At 38.3% G+C, this 15653-nt stretch overlaps 1 protein-coding gene across 6 annotated transcripts in view; it reads left to right on the top strand.

Annotated features, from left to right (window-relative positions):
* Window positions 1–15653, top strand: part of LOC127572196 (nuclear factor 1 B-type-like) — a 259368-nt gene that overhangs the window by 206983 nt on the left and 36732 nt on the right. For 4 of the 6 annotated variants that reach the window (XM_052019119.1, XM_052019120.1, XM_052019118.1 and 1 more), the window contains one exon: window positions 10040–10128. The exons of the other annotated variants lie outside the window; for them this stretch is intronic. In XM_052019119.1, the coding sequence (XP_051875079.1) occupies window positions 10040–10128 (89 nt within the window). The remainder of the gene's footprint in view (window positions 1–10039; window positions 10129–15653) is intronic. 6 annotated transcript variants of the gene reach the window in all.

Raw genomic sequence — 15653 nt, 5'->3', positions numbered from 1 at the left:
CCAAAGTATCTTACAGAAGACATCTGTAGCAGCACAAATGTACTACAGCAGATATGTAGCAGTGTTTCGGACCTGTAGTTGGCTTCATCTACCAGACTGATTCCTACATTTCCGTGATTACTTCTGATTGTGATACAATGCATCAGTCATGTTCTTCCATTCGATAAATTAACATGCATATTCCTCTGGCTTTAAGTCTTCAAGGTTGATAAAGGAACACATTTGTCAAGAATAATTTGACATCACATGATTGACTCGTACGCTGTGTTTTAGAATTGTTGGGTTGCAATTTTTTTCTTTAGAGTGGTCTCACAAAGGATGCAGCTGTAATGATAACACAATGAATGGAAAACCACACCGATGTAAGATAGCCCTTCCCCCAACAGGGAACTTTTCAGGAGTGCAAGGAAGTGTGCTGTATTCAGGATCCCAAAGGCTCCATGTTCTCATTGTGTCCTGAGTTATGACTGACGGTTTGACATAAAGACAAATCACAGGACTGCCAAGGTGAAGGCTGAATGTATAGATATAGTGACAAGGAAGTTAGGTCACATTCCACGTATGCTTCATCTAAAGGAAATGGAGAAAGGAAACTGCAGTCAAAATACTAACAGCCCATGGAAAATCAGGCTTGTTTAAGTTTATGGACTTCCTGTCCCTAATAACACTCCAAACAAAATCTGTCCATTTTTGTTGTCCTTTCTTGAGAGCAAATTACCCAAATTTACCTTCTGTTTCTTCATACTGTAGCAGTTTATGGTAATTATTGAAAGAGATGATTTGGAAGTGTATTGGTATTGCTGTGTAATTCAAAATTCCAGCTAGCATAAGTGGTTTCCTTGTTCCATTTTGACTCAGTATCTTCCATAACCAGATATTAGCTACTATGTAAAAGTGTATTTAATATGTTCTTAGTGATTAATTAACATTTGTTAGAGTTATAAAACTGCTTTGTAGCATTTAAAAAATGAGTAAAATTACTCCATGTTAGAGATAACATACTTAAATATGCATTGATGTGTAGAATTTCAATGCATTAAGATCAAAGGAGCATTAGAATAGTTTTGTTTCATGGGACAGACTAATATAAGGCACACAAGTGCCACATTAATTTTTTGGGAGGCTGCATTTTAAATAGCAATTACAGGTAACATGTACAATTATACATTTGCCTTATTACCGACACTGCATTGTTATGAAAGTGGCACTGAGTTAACAGAGGATCAACCAAGAGGCATTTTAAAGAGTAAATTAACTCTGTCAGTTCGCATAGAAATGATAGTGTGCTACTATATCTTATTTTGCTGGACATGATGGAAGAGGAAAATAAAAAGTAGCTGAGGCAGCCCATTAAAGTGCAAGGCCACAGGACAGAGCTGAGTAGTATGCTAAATGATGACTTCCCCTTGGCTATTTAGTATTATCTTTCTTTCAACTCAGCAGAAGGTGGATCGAACTTGAGTCCTATAGGTACAGGAGAATTGTGGCAGTAATGTTGACTACTAACACTTAACTCTGCCATGCACAGAATAGTGTTGTGCTCGCCATAGGGAGGGGTGAAAGTGTTAATGAATGCCACTGGAAAACATACATTGGGATCTCAGTGTGTGTCAAGCTTTGTCATTTGACTAGGTACAGGTTGCATGTACAGTCTGCACTTCCACTTTGTTATCTGGTTTTGAGACTGCTGAGTGCCCTTGTGGATATCCATGGGATCATATTTTGTGGGGGAAGAGCACCAGTTGATTCCAGCAGCTCTGACTGAGGCCATACCTCGTATCTGAAACGGGAGGTGTCATTTCCTCTTTAAATCACCACCGTGCCCGATGGCTTGCAGGAACTGATGGGGAGACATCTAGGATACTGGCGGTCAATGGAAGTCATTCTCCATGTTGGAAGAAGCCCTGGATGAGAACGGACACTTCAGTTTTTGTCCTCTGCCACAGATGCTTCATTGGGTGAGGTGAAGAGAAAGAGAAAGGTGCTTTATCCACAGAAAGCCAACTGTTGTGAAGTTTCAGTAGGAGGAGGTCACAATCCAGGAGTAAAGTGCCAAGGTCCTGTACACAGTGGTGTAGTCACTAAGTCTTGTCTTTTGCTTAGGCCATGAGGCTTCCCTCACCTCCCAGTAATCTCCGTCAGTGTGTCAACCTTACCTAACATTTATAGACTGCACCATATTTTCACATGCTTCTCACTGCTCCAAGCATTACACCTACATCTCACAGCTTCCACACATTGCCATTAATTCAATAATGGCAGGCAAATCCCTCAGACCCATTGCAAGATACACACCTATAAAATCTCCTCCCTCTCTTGCAGAAGATAATACCAAATTGGCAAGGGACATGGCCATTTCCATCACTTACTGGTCTCAAGGAGAGCCAGAGCCAGCAGTGATATAGAGAACACTGAAGATGATGGCATGTCCATACTTGTTCTTCTTTCTCACATCTCATATTCCTCTTATCCCACAATCTGTTCATCCACAACAGTCATATCATGCCATTTGTGCTGAGAGAGAGAATTCAAGCAATGAGTGAAGCACATAGTAAGTCCTGATGCAGGGTTTCGACCCAAAATGTCAACAGTTCCGTTCCTCCCACAGATGCTGCTCGACCTGTTGAGTTCCTCCAGCAGATTGTTTGTTGCTCATGTATCAAACGAGCTGTGTCCTGGATAGTTTCAAGTATCCCAGGTGTTATTTGGGCTCCCATCCAGGCAAGTGGCGAGTATTCCATTGTGCTCCTGACTTGCAGCTTGCAGATAGTGGAAAGGCTTTGTGGAGTCAGTTGACTTTCTCACTACAGGATCCCAGCTTCTGAAGTACCATTATAAACACAGCAATTAAGAGGTTCATCCAGTTAAACTTCTGATCAGCAGTAAACCCGGGGTCTTGCTGATGTGGGATTCAACAATGACAGTGCCTTTCGAATATCAAGAGTAAGTGACTAGACTCGCTCATTGCATGTGGCGCAGGTGTTGCTTGCCATGAAGCCACGATGTAGTCCATGTCTTACTCCATACAGCCAAGACCTGCTTCATTATCTGAACTTTGGCAGTTCTGCTTGGGCTTCCCCTTAACAGAACTGGTGAACATCATGCCTCTTCCTGAGTATGTACTGGAAAGGATCGGATCATCGCCTTCTTCATTGCTGCTCATTCTCTTCCTCTTCTCCCTTCTCTGCAGCTGCTAGCAAGGGATACCTGTGTGATTCCAAGGTGCAGTAAACCACCAGGATCTATTGTGTTTAAAGGAGAGCAGCTCAATTTCAGTCCTGGCTACAACATACTCATGGAGGTTGAGTGATATAATGGAAGGCAACAGGTCTTTTATTGTGAGAGCATTGTGGAATCAGGAGCTGGTGTCCCCATAATCCTTGTCCGCCAAGCGGCCATCCAGTGGTCTGGAGGATAAGGTGGTTATGTGGGCTCCCTCAGAGTCTGGCATTGACCGTTAGTTATGGTACGGGTCTGCATTCTGAGCTGAAGCTTTCGAACAAATATAGTAGCAGTCAGTCATACAATGCATCACTGGGAAGCTCACAATATAGCCTCTGTGCTGCTCTCGAGAAGAAGATGAATTTGTCTTCCCTGTTACTTCCTTAAGGCACAGAGAGCTACATCTTGTGACACCTTGCAGTTTAACCAGAATCACTCTGGAATGACTCTTCAAGAGAAAGAATAATGATGATTACTTCCAGAGGCAGAACGGTCCATGCATTGTTGTGTGGCTTAAGACATAGAGGAGATCTCAACCTCCCTGAAGAAGTGGGGTCTCAGTTGTTAATTCTCTAAAGAGATTGTCGGATCAAACCCTGCCACAGCATCCTCTGAAAGGTTGACAGAACGTTATCTCTAGCAGATAAGTAACTGCAGTTTCTCTTCAACAAACTGCACTCTTAACAAACCTGCAGAATCATTCAGGAACTCTTTAAGTAGGGAAGGTTGGGACGGGAGTGCTTTTTACTGCAAAACATCAACATTTTCCATGTGTGATTAACACAATGGCCTGGATTTTGTTCAGTGGAATCCAACACCCACTCTCACTGTCCTGCTCTTACCTAGTTTGGCTGCTTAGGTCCGAACTTGCTAGTTGAGTGTGTCCTCGATAAGGTCGTACCCTCACACCATGTAATTTAGTCCCATGAGTGGACCAAAATCTTCCCCACCCATAAAACAGCTGGAAAAACCATTGGCGGGCAGTCTCTAAATGCTCCCTACTTTGCTATCTGTCAAAGCTGTGAAGCTTTTCAAATACTTCTGAATGCCCAAAAGCATTCAACAACTATTAACTTTGAAATAAATGATTCAAGCATTTCCAAACTGTATGAAATCATGGCAAAACATTTAAAAAATAACTGAAAACATCAAAGTAAATGCCAATAGTTATTGAAAAAGTATCACCTCATTCTTAAGTTTATTCCTGGCAGCTATAAAATATCAATTGAAGTGTGCAAGGGAAATCTCAGCAAATTTGTGTTCTGTCATTGGCTTCTCTGTGGAGTTCAGTAATGGAATGTACTAACAAGTTCACTATGAGGAAGCTTAGAAAATTTGGGACTTCCTTATTCAAATAATTGTGTTCCAAAGTCCAGACCTGCTTGCATTTACAAGTAGTTTGTTGAGGGGTCAGCAAGATTCAACGGATAGCATTAGCAGTGTCACAACAGCCCAATTTATTTGTATTGGTGTCAACTCAAAGTTAAAAGTCAAAGTCAAGTTTATTGTCATATTCACTGGTACATGTATGCACAAGTGCAATGAAAAACTTACTTGCAGCAGCATCACAGGCACATAGCATCATAGAAGCAGCATTCACAAGAAAACGTAAATTAAACATGATTTTTACATGAAAGAACACAATTAGAACAAGAAAAAGCGAAGTCCAAAGTGGTCATGATACTGTTCCACTGAGGTAACGATTAGGGTTGTGCAGGTTGGTTCAAGAACTGAATGGTTGAAGGAAAGTAGCTGTTCTTGAACTTGGTGCTGTAGGGCTTCAGGCCTCACAGTACCTCTTGCTCAGTGGTTGCTGTGAGAAGATGGCAAGGCAGAGTTGCATGAAGATTAAAATCTTGCCAACTCTGCATGTATATCTTGCATGCTATCATGCAATCCAATTTAGAGAGCGGCTTAATCTACACTAAAATGTGTGCTCAAGATTTGTGAATGAAGCTGAAAGCAAATTGGCACATCAAGTGCTGAAAGAACTGGCCCAATGCAGCCTAGTTTTTAGGATAACTTCATCATTTTCAAATCTGAATCAACTGAAGGAAGTAAAAATAGATACAAGCTAAAAGTGGAGAACCTGCAGGATATGGGAGGATAACGACAACTTTATTTTGGCTTCTCTTTTCTAACTTATAGTATGGCTCTTTCATTAGGGAACAATTTTGACATTGCTTTGTGCATACTCCAGGGAAACTCACCTGTCATTGCCACAGGTCATTGTTATATCTCAGTCCACTGATGGCTTAGATTCCAATCCACATTTCTTTTAGAATGGTTTGGGCTTCAAGATAAAGGTTAAAGATGAAAGATCAAAATGCCGATAAAGGCGAGGAGGTATTTGAAAGTTGTGCTTAAAGCAGCCAAACTTGGATTGGAATCCTAAAGCCAGTACAAAATATATTAGATATCCAGTCAGAACTTATTAAAACTACTTGAAGGTACAGCAGCAGATTTTTGCTGTGCAATCAGCATTTTAATGTCAGAGTAGGGGACCATCTAGTTGCTAATAATTTTGCAATATGTTTCACTAGCATGTAATAGGTAATGACTTAAAATTAAAAATACTGTGAATGAGGCAAAATGTGCAAATTTTCTTTTACCAGAATGAAAATTCTCAGAATGAAGGCATTGAGGAACTTGATTTGCACAAGCATTTCTTCAAAGATTTTACATATTATAATATTTTTAATTATTAGAATTTGAAATTGATTGAACATTTGCAGGGTTATATTTCCCCTTAATTGTTACCACCTTGTATTTACTCAATGTTATTGATTAGGCCATTTATTAGAGTATTTGAAATTGCATCTCAATTTCTCCCTCTGTTGACAGGCGAGAATCTCATTCCTGTAGGCTTCATTGTAATTTATTTGAAGGATTAAAACAAAAGGTTTTTTTGAGAAACATTTTATTTCATTTCATTCTAAAAGAAAATCATAAGCCACTTTTTTGCTTTGATTGTAATATTAATATGTGCTGTATAAGTATTCTATATATATTTTTATATTAGGGCTTCAAGTTATTGTTTACTGATCTCTTTGGGCCATGTGCCTCTGTTGTCAAGGTTCTGGCTTGTTGCTACCTTGCATTGACACAATGGAGAATATGAGTATTCCAGAAATTAACATGCTTTTGAATTTCCCTCTCTCCTAATTGATGTTGCTACTTGGAGCTTTCCATTCGTGTGACTGAAATTGGGAACTCACTGGCATGGAAAGGTGAAATCTAAAGAACTGGGCTTGGCTATGATGGTCTTATGGTTGAACACCAGGTTTACACTCTAGCTCAAATTCAGGACTACTTAATGTGCACGAACAGTTGTAGCTTAACATTCAAGAGCACCTTCAGGACAGGACAGGTAAGAAAAGGAATAAATAAGTGGGAAAAAAGGGAGAGAAAAAAAATAAGTGGAAAAGGGGAGCGAGGGCACACAGAAACCCCCATTCCCACAGGGTGGAAGATACCTGCAGCTGCCAGCGAATTTATCTCCATCTCGCTGGCCTCCCAAGCGCTTGTTTGTATGTAAGGGGTGTCCATAAGTTGGGTGTTCATATCCCAAGGAGGACCTGCATTGGATGGGAACAAAGATTTAGAGTAAGTCAAAAAATGTGCTCAGTAAAATGATACAGACATGGATTGAAATAAGCAGGTAAGAGTACTGAACGTTTCAGTAAATAATATGTTTAGGGGAAGTGAAGAAAGAAGGATTGGGTGCCAATACTGATTGATAAAGATTATTACAGTAATGGAGAAAGAGGATGTCCTTGAGGGGTCAAGGACAGAATCCTTCTAGTTAAAGTTTAGTTACAATAAGTGCACCATTTCTCTACTGGGAGATATTCTGGAGATTCCACAGTACATTGCATAGGGCAAGGAGGCAGTAGGTGAAATCTAGTGGGAAGAACTACTATGCTGATGATAATGTGGGATTCGTGTACTGGAGTGCTGGTTGGGAAAATGTTAGAGTAAGAAGATTGAAATTGAAAAGGGGTGGGGTGGGAGAGGGGAAAAATTTTCTGAAGTCTGCTTCAATCCTAACAAGGAAGGAGATATTGTAGGATCTGTTTCTGGGGAATGAATTGGGCAATGTTGACTAAGTGTGGGGGGAACATAAAGGAAACACTGATCATTGTTCAGTTTTAAATTAGCAAGGGGCCATCTAGATCAGAACTTCTTAACTGGAAGAGAGTGAACTTCACTGTGATGAGAGGAGGCCTGCTATGGGTGATTGATTGGTAAAATCACAAGAGAACAATAGGTGGTCTTTGAAGAAACTATAGTTTAGTTGTCATCTAGAGTAGCCAAAGCCAGAGCTCGCTGAGTGACAAAAGAGGTAAAGTGAATGATGAAGAAAACAAAAAGGTGGATGCAGCATGAGGGAAAAAATGACTAAAGATGAAAAGAGAGAAAGATAAGAGGGGCAAAGAGAGGATTTGAGAATAGGCTGATGGTTAACATGAAAGGAAAACCAAACGTATATAAAATGAGTGGGAAGTTGGAGGACAGGGTTAATTAGTGTCCAAAATGTTAATTTATGCATGGAGACAGTGAGCCTGGTTGGCAACTGCCTGCATGCAGCCACTCAGAGGGAAGTATCTATTGACCTTATGTGGATGTTCTTAAGTTCCATGTGGGATCCAGTGGTGAAACCTGAACATACTGGAACTCCCCAGTGTCACATTCAAGCCCAGTGTTGGATCAGAATCCCTTTTGATTTGAATGGGTTTGCCAACCTGGAGATTACAAGGAAAAAGATTTTTATTACTTAGTTTATTTTAACATCTTTAATTATTTTGTGGTGTTTAATACATTTTATCATTTCTTTAAAATGTTTAAATAGTTTGAATAATTATAATAATGTGTATAACATTTTAGTTTTTTGCAAGTCCCTAAAGATCAGAGTATTTTTAAACCTGTTTAAAATGCCTCACAACTTTGACAGAAGGTGAGACTCCACTCCTGACATTGGCTGCTGTCAAAGATTTCCAAGGCATTATTGGCGCAGGCCCTCAGATGTATGCTGCTTGCAGTCTACCTGATTGTGAGGCCTCACTGCATCCTGCTCATCCAGGTTTGGTGTCCAGACTGAGCCAGTTTGGGTTGGCAGATGCCACGGGTGAGCAGTTTGGACAGCAGGTCAAATCTATCATGATTTACTCCAATGAGTATATTGTATTCATCTTTGTCAAAGATAAGGATGCTGTTGTACTCTCAGTAAAAAGGGAAGATAATGAATGCAATGACAATTGATAAGGAGGCTGTACTGAGAAAACTGGCTGTGCTTAGCATGAATATCTGAAAGGGAATACATCCAGGTGAGAAAAGTTGGAGCAGATATTACAGAAGGACTGGCCATCTTCTTGATGGCACTGCCTGAAAGTGCAGTGGATTCAGATTCGGCTGTGGCTTTCAAAAGGGAACTGGAGAAACATTTAAAAGTTTTTTTAAAAAGTAGGTCGAAAGGTGACCAAATGGCACTGACTAGATACTGTACAAAGATCCATTACAGATTTGACGGGCCAAATGGCTTTCTTTGCCATAATGATTCAATAATCATACTCTACTCATAGTGATACAACATCAGTGGAAGATCTTTTTTTTTACTGAACCATAAATTCTGCTTGGACCCTCCAAAGCATGAACTTCTTTTGAAATGGGTATAAACATTTCGCCAGGACTTACTTAGACTTCCTGGCATTATTAAACACATCAGAATCTGGAAGTAAATAACCCTTTTGCTCCCACTTAATCTTAAATATCTTGTATTCTACCACATGAATTCTAAATGGATTATATCACTGAGTAGAGATTGGGAAAGAACCAGTTAATTGATGGAAATAGAGATAAAGAGCCTCTTAGGAAACTTGCCTGCATATAATTAAAATCAAAACTCAGCTAAAATCTTGAAATTTCTTTAAGAAGTCAAATATAGTTTACATGAAAATTCAATGAGCATCATTTATTATCTACTAATATTACACTCTTCATGATTGATAAGTTACTTCAATAGTACCGATTAAAGTATTTAATAACTAATGCATTAAACCAGACGTAATTATGTTTTGATCCTATAAAGTTAAAGAGAACTTTTTATCTGTATTATTTGTAATAAACTAATTTAAATGTGTGGTTTGTATGTAAGGTAAAATTTTAGATATGTAAACGCAAATATAAAAACCTTCTCAGTTATATTTTTTTTGTTCTAAGCTTAACAGTTTACATTGTGTGAGATTTTTTTCTGTGATTGTGTATTTCATTCTCAACTGTTTATCAGGGTTCTATATAGAGTGTAAGGAATCAGTTTTTGGTATATGGGGCACATCTACCCTATGATATTTCATGGAGAAGTACAGGGGTCCATCACTAAAGTTGAATCTAAACCTGGGTGTCATTATAAAGAAAAAGGCAGACAAAGAATATTAATGATCCCAAATATTGCTCCTGAAAAAAATTTCTGGAGGGATCTGCTGTAGAGCCATCCAAGATCAGTGTAGGTTCCTACGTCAGTACTTCACAGCTCCACACAAAGGGTTTCTGGACTGGAAGAAATGAATTGCCAGTTCCAGCTACATAAACGGTTCCTTAAAGCAAACTAAGTGAACATTTTCTCTTGTTAACCTTTACTCTGTCTGTCTGTCTGGAATGTTGAACCAATGTGGTTGACTTTCTAATATTTCTTGATTAAAATCTGTGTTGCATCTTAATCAGACTAATGCCTTTCTTAATGGAAGTGAATTTTTTGCATGTATTCTTGGAGTCTAGTTCTGCTCGACACCCAATCTCACTGATAGGTTTCAATTGACAGCTGAGGATTTGTGACTGGACCATGAATCAAAACGGCAGGCATTTATACCCCAGTGCCAGTGACGATACATTGGGAATTGCTTGGCAAAGGTAATATTTTAAATATTTCTAAAATCTACACATGCATATCAAAAATGAAGCTGCATTATCTCTTCTTGTTGTCCAGCATCAAGACTTTATTATTTGGTATAAATCAGAAGAGTCAGTTCCCACCTCAGTATTTTCTAGTACTTTGAGTACAGTGGATTTGGAAATGTTAAACTACTTGTATTTTCCCACACTGCTCGATATAAACATGGCTGCCATCCTCTTCAGAGAATTAAATGTAAAACATCTGTTCAGAGTATTGTAAGAAGACTGGATTTCTGTTAAAGGAAAGTTTTCACAGAAGAAAGTTTAACCCCTTAATGTTTGGTACTCAGGATACTCTTTATTTCATTTACATTTATAATTTCTTTGTTATAAGAAACAACTTTTTGTTTAATAATTAGTTTGCTCTGCAGTGAAGTAGCACAGTACACTGGTGCACCAGTATTTGAAACTTCACACTTGTGACTCAAAGGTTCCAGCCCCATCCGGCTGAACCTCTTATCTCAGCTGCCCTATAGCAAGGAGGGCAGCAGAGACCTGGGGTTTCCGGATAGAGAGGAAAGGCAAGTAAGGCCATGTATACCCCAGGACTTAGCCAACAGCAAAGCAGTGGTTCCTGGAGCAAACCATGCATTGACCTCAGTTAAGGCCAGTGTATGACCCAGGTGACTTAGTGAATTTTATAGAAGAGAGCAAAAGATGGGAAATTATAAATTCTCAGAATATTGCCTGTGTGTTTGAAATAGTGAAACAAGTGGGTGTATTCTAAATGTACAGGTACTTGTAATAGAGTGTGCAAAACCAAGTACTTATTGCAACTTCAAGAAAGCAAAATTAAGCTCTTTGTAGAGCGAAGGTGACATTTAATGATGTTGAAATTGAACAGATGCAGGGCAGCAAAGAGGGATACTGCAGTCTTAAAAGTTACAATTCTGATTTTTTTTTTGAAGAGAAGTTATTACTTTTTGTTAAGTGTGTGCAAAGTTAGACCCCAGCCAGTAAATTAGGGACACTTTTGAAGAAATGTTCATTGACACGACACTTTGCACCACACTGTTGGCTCTCACATTTTTCTCTTTTGTTTATTAAGAATCATGTATTTTCAAATTAAAATTTAAAGTACAATTATAAATTCAGCATTTTGAAAATTTAGGACAGCTATTGATTATGTATTGAGTGCATTGCTTATTATAAAATTCCTTAGACTGAATCACAGGCCAAATTATGCTTATTTTGTTTATTGAGTGTAAATGTGTGTACAATGTTATACAATGATGGTAATGTATAGGGATTTTAAAGGCATATTCCAAGTATCTTGGTGAGGTCATTTACCACTGTGCAATAGATTTGTTTGTTTCTGTTTGCAGGTGCAATATCTTTTTTTAAGAACTGTGCATTACAGCATGGTTCAGTGACAGTCAAGTAATGGGGCAGTTTTGTTTAAAGTAAGCCAAACGTGTGAGACTTTGTTAGGAGCATTTGCGTGTTCTAGGCCGGATTTAAGTTTCTTCTAAATCATGGAAAAAAAGTATGATTTGGTGGTGCGCTCAATCTGTCATTTAATTGTCCTATTGTAGGAAGTTTCATAGCCTTTCTTTCATTGTTGTTAGTCTTCAGATTTCTGACTGTTCAAGCGACTGATGCCTTATAGATATTGGGTGATGGGAAGCACAGCCAAATGAAAAATAGAATTAAATTCAGTACTCAAAAGGTTAATCCTTTTGCTTGTAGCGTCAATACTCTTATTTCTTTTCCTCTTCTTGGAAAAAAATAAATGTTTCTGTTTGACTATCCTGGCAAATACATGGGTCAGCACTTCCTGCCATAAGTTTATGTTACTGCAGTAACTTACATTAAGCTTACAGTGAAGCAGCTGTTTCAGTCTATACTCTGGAGGAGGATGTTTAACTCGATAATTGTATGTGAAAGACTCAAAAAATTGCTTAGTGTTCTTGAATCAAAGTCTTTGGGAAAAAATGCAGACTAAATGACTTATTATTCCTGCTTTTATTTTTGTCACTGCTACAATTTAGATTTGCGGAACATTTTCAGAAACTTTTCACTTGATATATAGTGCAATAAGAAAAAAATGTTAGTTCTTTGTATGAGGAAAAACAGATTGATTGTTTTAACAAAAATTAAACTTACAACCAAGACAGCTCACTGTACTTAGAAAATATCCTACATGATTAATGTAGCTGAATCCATTAAAATTTCATAGAACTAAATATAATTTTGCAGTTACTCCTCTCAGGAATTTCAATCCAAGAAACCTAGATATGCATATGAATGCAAGTGGATTAATAATCCATTAAGAAGCCATTAGATAATCTAATTTAGACTATAATCCATAAATTGACTACAGTGCATACTTCAGGTGTCCTTGTGGAAAAGAAGTTTATATTTGAGTAGATGAGGAGTTGATACATGAAGATGATTATTTGTTTCTCTCTAATCATGGTCACGTCGCAAGCTGTCTCGTAACCAAGGGAAACCAGACATGATGTAATTCCAGATTGAACTTGAACTACAGGGACTTAAAAAAGGGGAACAATAGACCATAGCAATCAATAAAGTCTATTTTCCACATGATTATGTTTGGTGCTTCAAGTTAACCTTTATGGAAATGGTGGGTGTAAATGCTAAAGTGTCGAAAGATGATCCACAGACAAAATACTAAAGCATTGAAACAACTTTGCATTAACACTTTCCAGAAAATCCTAAGATTTGGGGTGGATTAGAAAGTTTGCACTCTGCAGTAAACTGGCTCACTGCTCTGTGGGCTCTTTGTTCTCTTTGGTAGGACAAACTTAATCTTTAGTTTCCTGTCAGATGACTTTGGCAGAGGCTGTGTGGGGGAGAGGATAGGAGGAGCATGTAACATAATTCAAGATACAACACCAGCGTTGCCTGACACAGTGTGAAGACTGTTCTGAAGGTAGAATCTTTTGGTTACTAACTTTGCTTGGGAAATGGATTACAGAAGAAAATATCGGTGGCAAGATCTAGCAATATTGCAATTTGGATGCAGATTTCCTCCATGCTAATGAGAGATTCCAGTCACAGAAGCAGCCACCTTGAAAATCCAGTGAATTTAGTCTTTAAGCAAATTAAATTAAAGCTGTCCCATCTGGAAACAAATGGGAATTTGCACGTGGCCCTCACCATACAGCACTCTTTTCTAAAACAATTTGCTGAGAAGTCAGCGAAGAATATAACAAGGAAAATGAGTAACACAAAATATCACAAAAGCTTATTAATGTAATCTTCACTTTCCCTTTGTAAACCTAATACAGTAGTGAGAGTGGAACAAAATAAACACTTAAGAAAACCCTGCATGCATAACTAATTATCTTAAATTTGAGAATGAGTAAAAAGGAAATGTTCATTTACAACAGAAACTTTAGCTGATGTCTAGATTGCGAAAACACTGAACAATGAACAATTTTTTTCAGTTCTACATCTTGAGTATTCAATATCAGAAAAGAGTGCTTTTATGTTCTGTGAACAACACCTTTGAATTATAAACAGAGGAGGCTTTACAGTGGATTATACAGTTTTGTTCTGACATCTTTGATAAACTGGTTTATTTTGGTCTTTGGTCCCACTTTTGTCAGGATTTTTTTCTATTTGACTTTGATCAATCTCATGATTGATTTTAATGTTGAGGAAGCACTGTCTTTAAAATTAACAATGTGGTTAAGTTCCTGGCTGTCCCATAAATGACATATTACACCTTTTATAAAAGAAAAATGACATGCTTTGTTTTTCTTTTTGCTGGGGAATAGATAAAGGACGTCAGGTTTCTCATGAAATACTGCAGGCCTTTCAGCCTTTTTTCCGATGTGACATGAAATTCCAAAGTAGTGTTTTTTCCATCTTCCCAAATTCATTCCTGAGTAAATAAGATACTTTAAAGTTCTATATTTCTGCTTATATAAAGTAAGTGAACTCTCATTGAATGTTGCTGGCTAATATTTCCAGGTAAAGATGTTGTTTCTTCCTTCAGACTACACCCCAGTGATTACAGTGCTTCATCATAAAGTTTCAGCAGTGCTTAAAAGGCAGTATTTTGTCAAACAAACTGTTGTTGTCTGAACTTTCTGATAAGTTGCTACCAGCCACATAAAAGTATCTATACCTAAACAGTTGTAATGGTCGTGTGAAATTGGTGGGGTCAGCATTAGTACAGGAACCGTACCACAGGTGGGAATTGCCACTTCTGCCTTTTGTAGTCAACTTCATTTCTGAACGATTTAGGATGTGATGATTGAAAGGCCTGTTGGAAAGTATCTGAAGGAATGTTGCTAAACTAGCAGAGCAACCAGTTACACTGCGTAAAATAACAGTCATGGCTGTCAACAGCGCAAGGTGTACAATTTCCTTCAGAAATGGAGAAAGGAGATGTAGTTATGCAATTATTAGATGACATGAGAGACTAAAGAGTTTCCTGTGAAGTCATTTACAAATTAACAGTGTCCATAATTGAAACCAATATAGGAACCAACATGTAGGAGGTTAATATAGGGTCCCACACAAAGGATGGATCAGAAATTTGGACCAGATGAAGATTTTAGGTGCAATGAAAAACAAGGACATAAAGGACACCTGCACCTGCCCCTCCAGTCACATGCCATAATGACTTGGAAAAGCAGCATTGTTCCTTCATCATTCCTGGAACTCCCTGCTCACCAGTGCTGTGGGAGTACTTTCACCACCAGGATTGCCGTGATTGAAAATGCTAGCTCACCACTCTTGGCATGTGCATTGGGGATGAGCAGTAAATTTTGGCCTTCACAACTTTGCCACATCCCAAGATACAGACACATAAAGTCAAGAGCAGAAAATGTACCATATCGTACCATTTCTGGACACAATCACAATATCTTCATTAAATTTGTGTGAATTGATTCAACAAGCTGCTGTAAATTTATTTAGATAAACTTTAACAAGTTGGTGCTTTGGACACAGCCTCTTTTGAGGATGTGAGGTGTCTCAGGGTGCTGGTTGAAGCCACTTCTCAGAGCTGCTGATTTCTGGTTACTGCCTTTATAGTTACTGATCAGGTGATTGGGTGAACAAGATTGGGGTGAACTGACTTCCTGTCAGCTGTCCCATCAGGAAAGTAACACTGCCTTATGTAATTTACCTTGTAGTTCGTTGTTAGCATAGCAGGATTTAGAACAGGAGAATTTGGATAACTGTAAATGAGGAAGATGTAAGACTAGATATATTGAAACATAAAACTGAACTCAAGGAGGTTGTAAATCAGTTTTAAAATATTCCCTCAAATTTCTTATGAAAGGAGTAGTTTACAGTATATATTAAGATAATATGTACATAATGCCCTAGAGCTATGAGTCTGCCTAAGTTCATGATAAGCAGTGACAATGGTGGGCCACATCATCAAACCTCTTTCCTATGCATGAACAACTTATCCCCCAATGTGCACATTGACCTGTGTACCACTGCCTTGTACACATGTAACATAATCTCAACATTCAGAAGCTGGATTTTTTGCAACA

This window comes from Pristis pectinata, chromosome 7 (assembly GCF_009764475.1).
Source record: "Pristis pectinata isolate sPriPec2 chromosome 7, sPriPec2.1.pri, whole genome shotgun sequence".
Lineage (NCBI taxonomy): Eukaryota > Metazoa > Chordata > Chondrichthyes > Rhinopristiformes > Pristidae > Pristis > Pristis pectinata.
The sequence above is the reverse complement of the archived record's forward strand: the minus strand, read 5'-3'. Positions and strand labels throughout refer to the sequence as shown.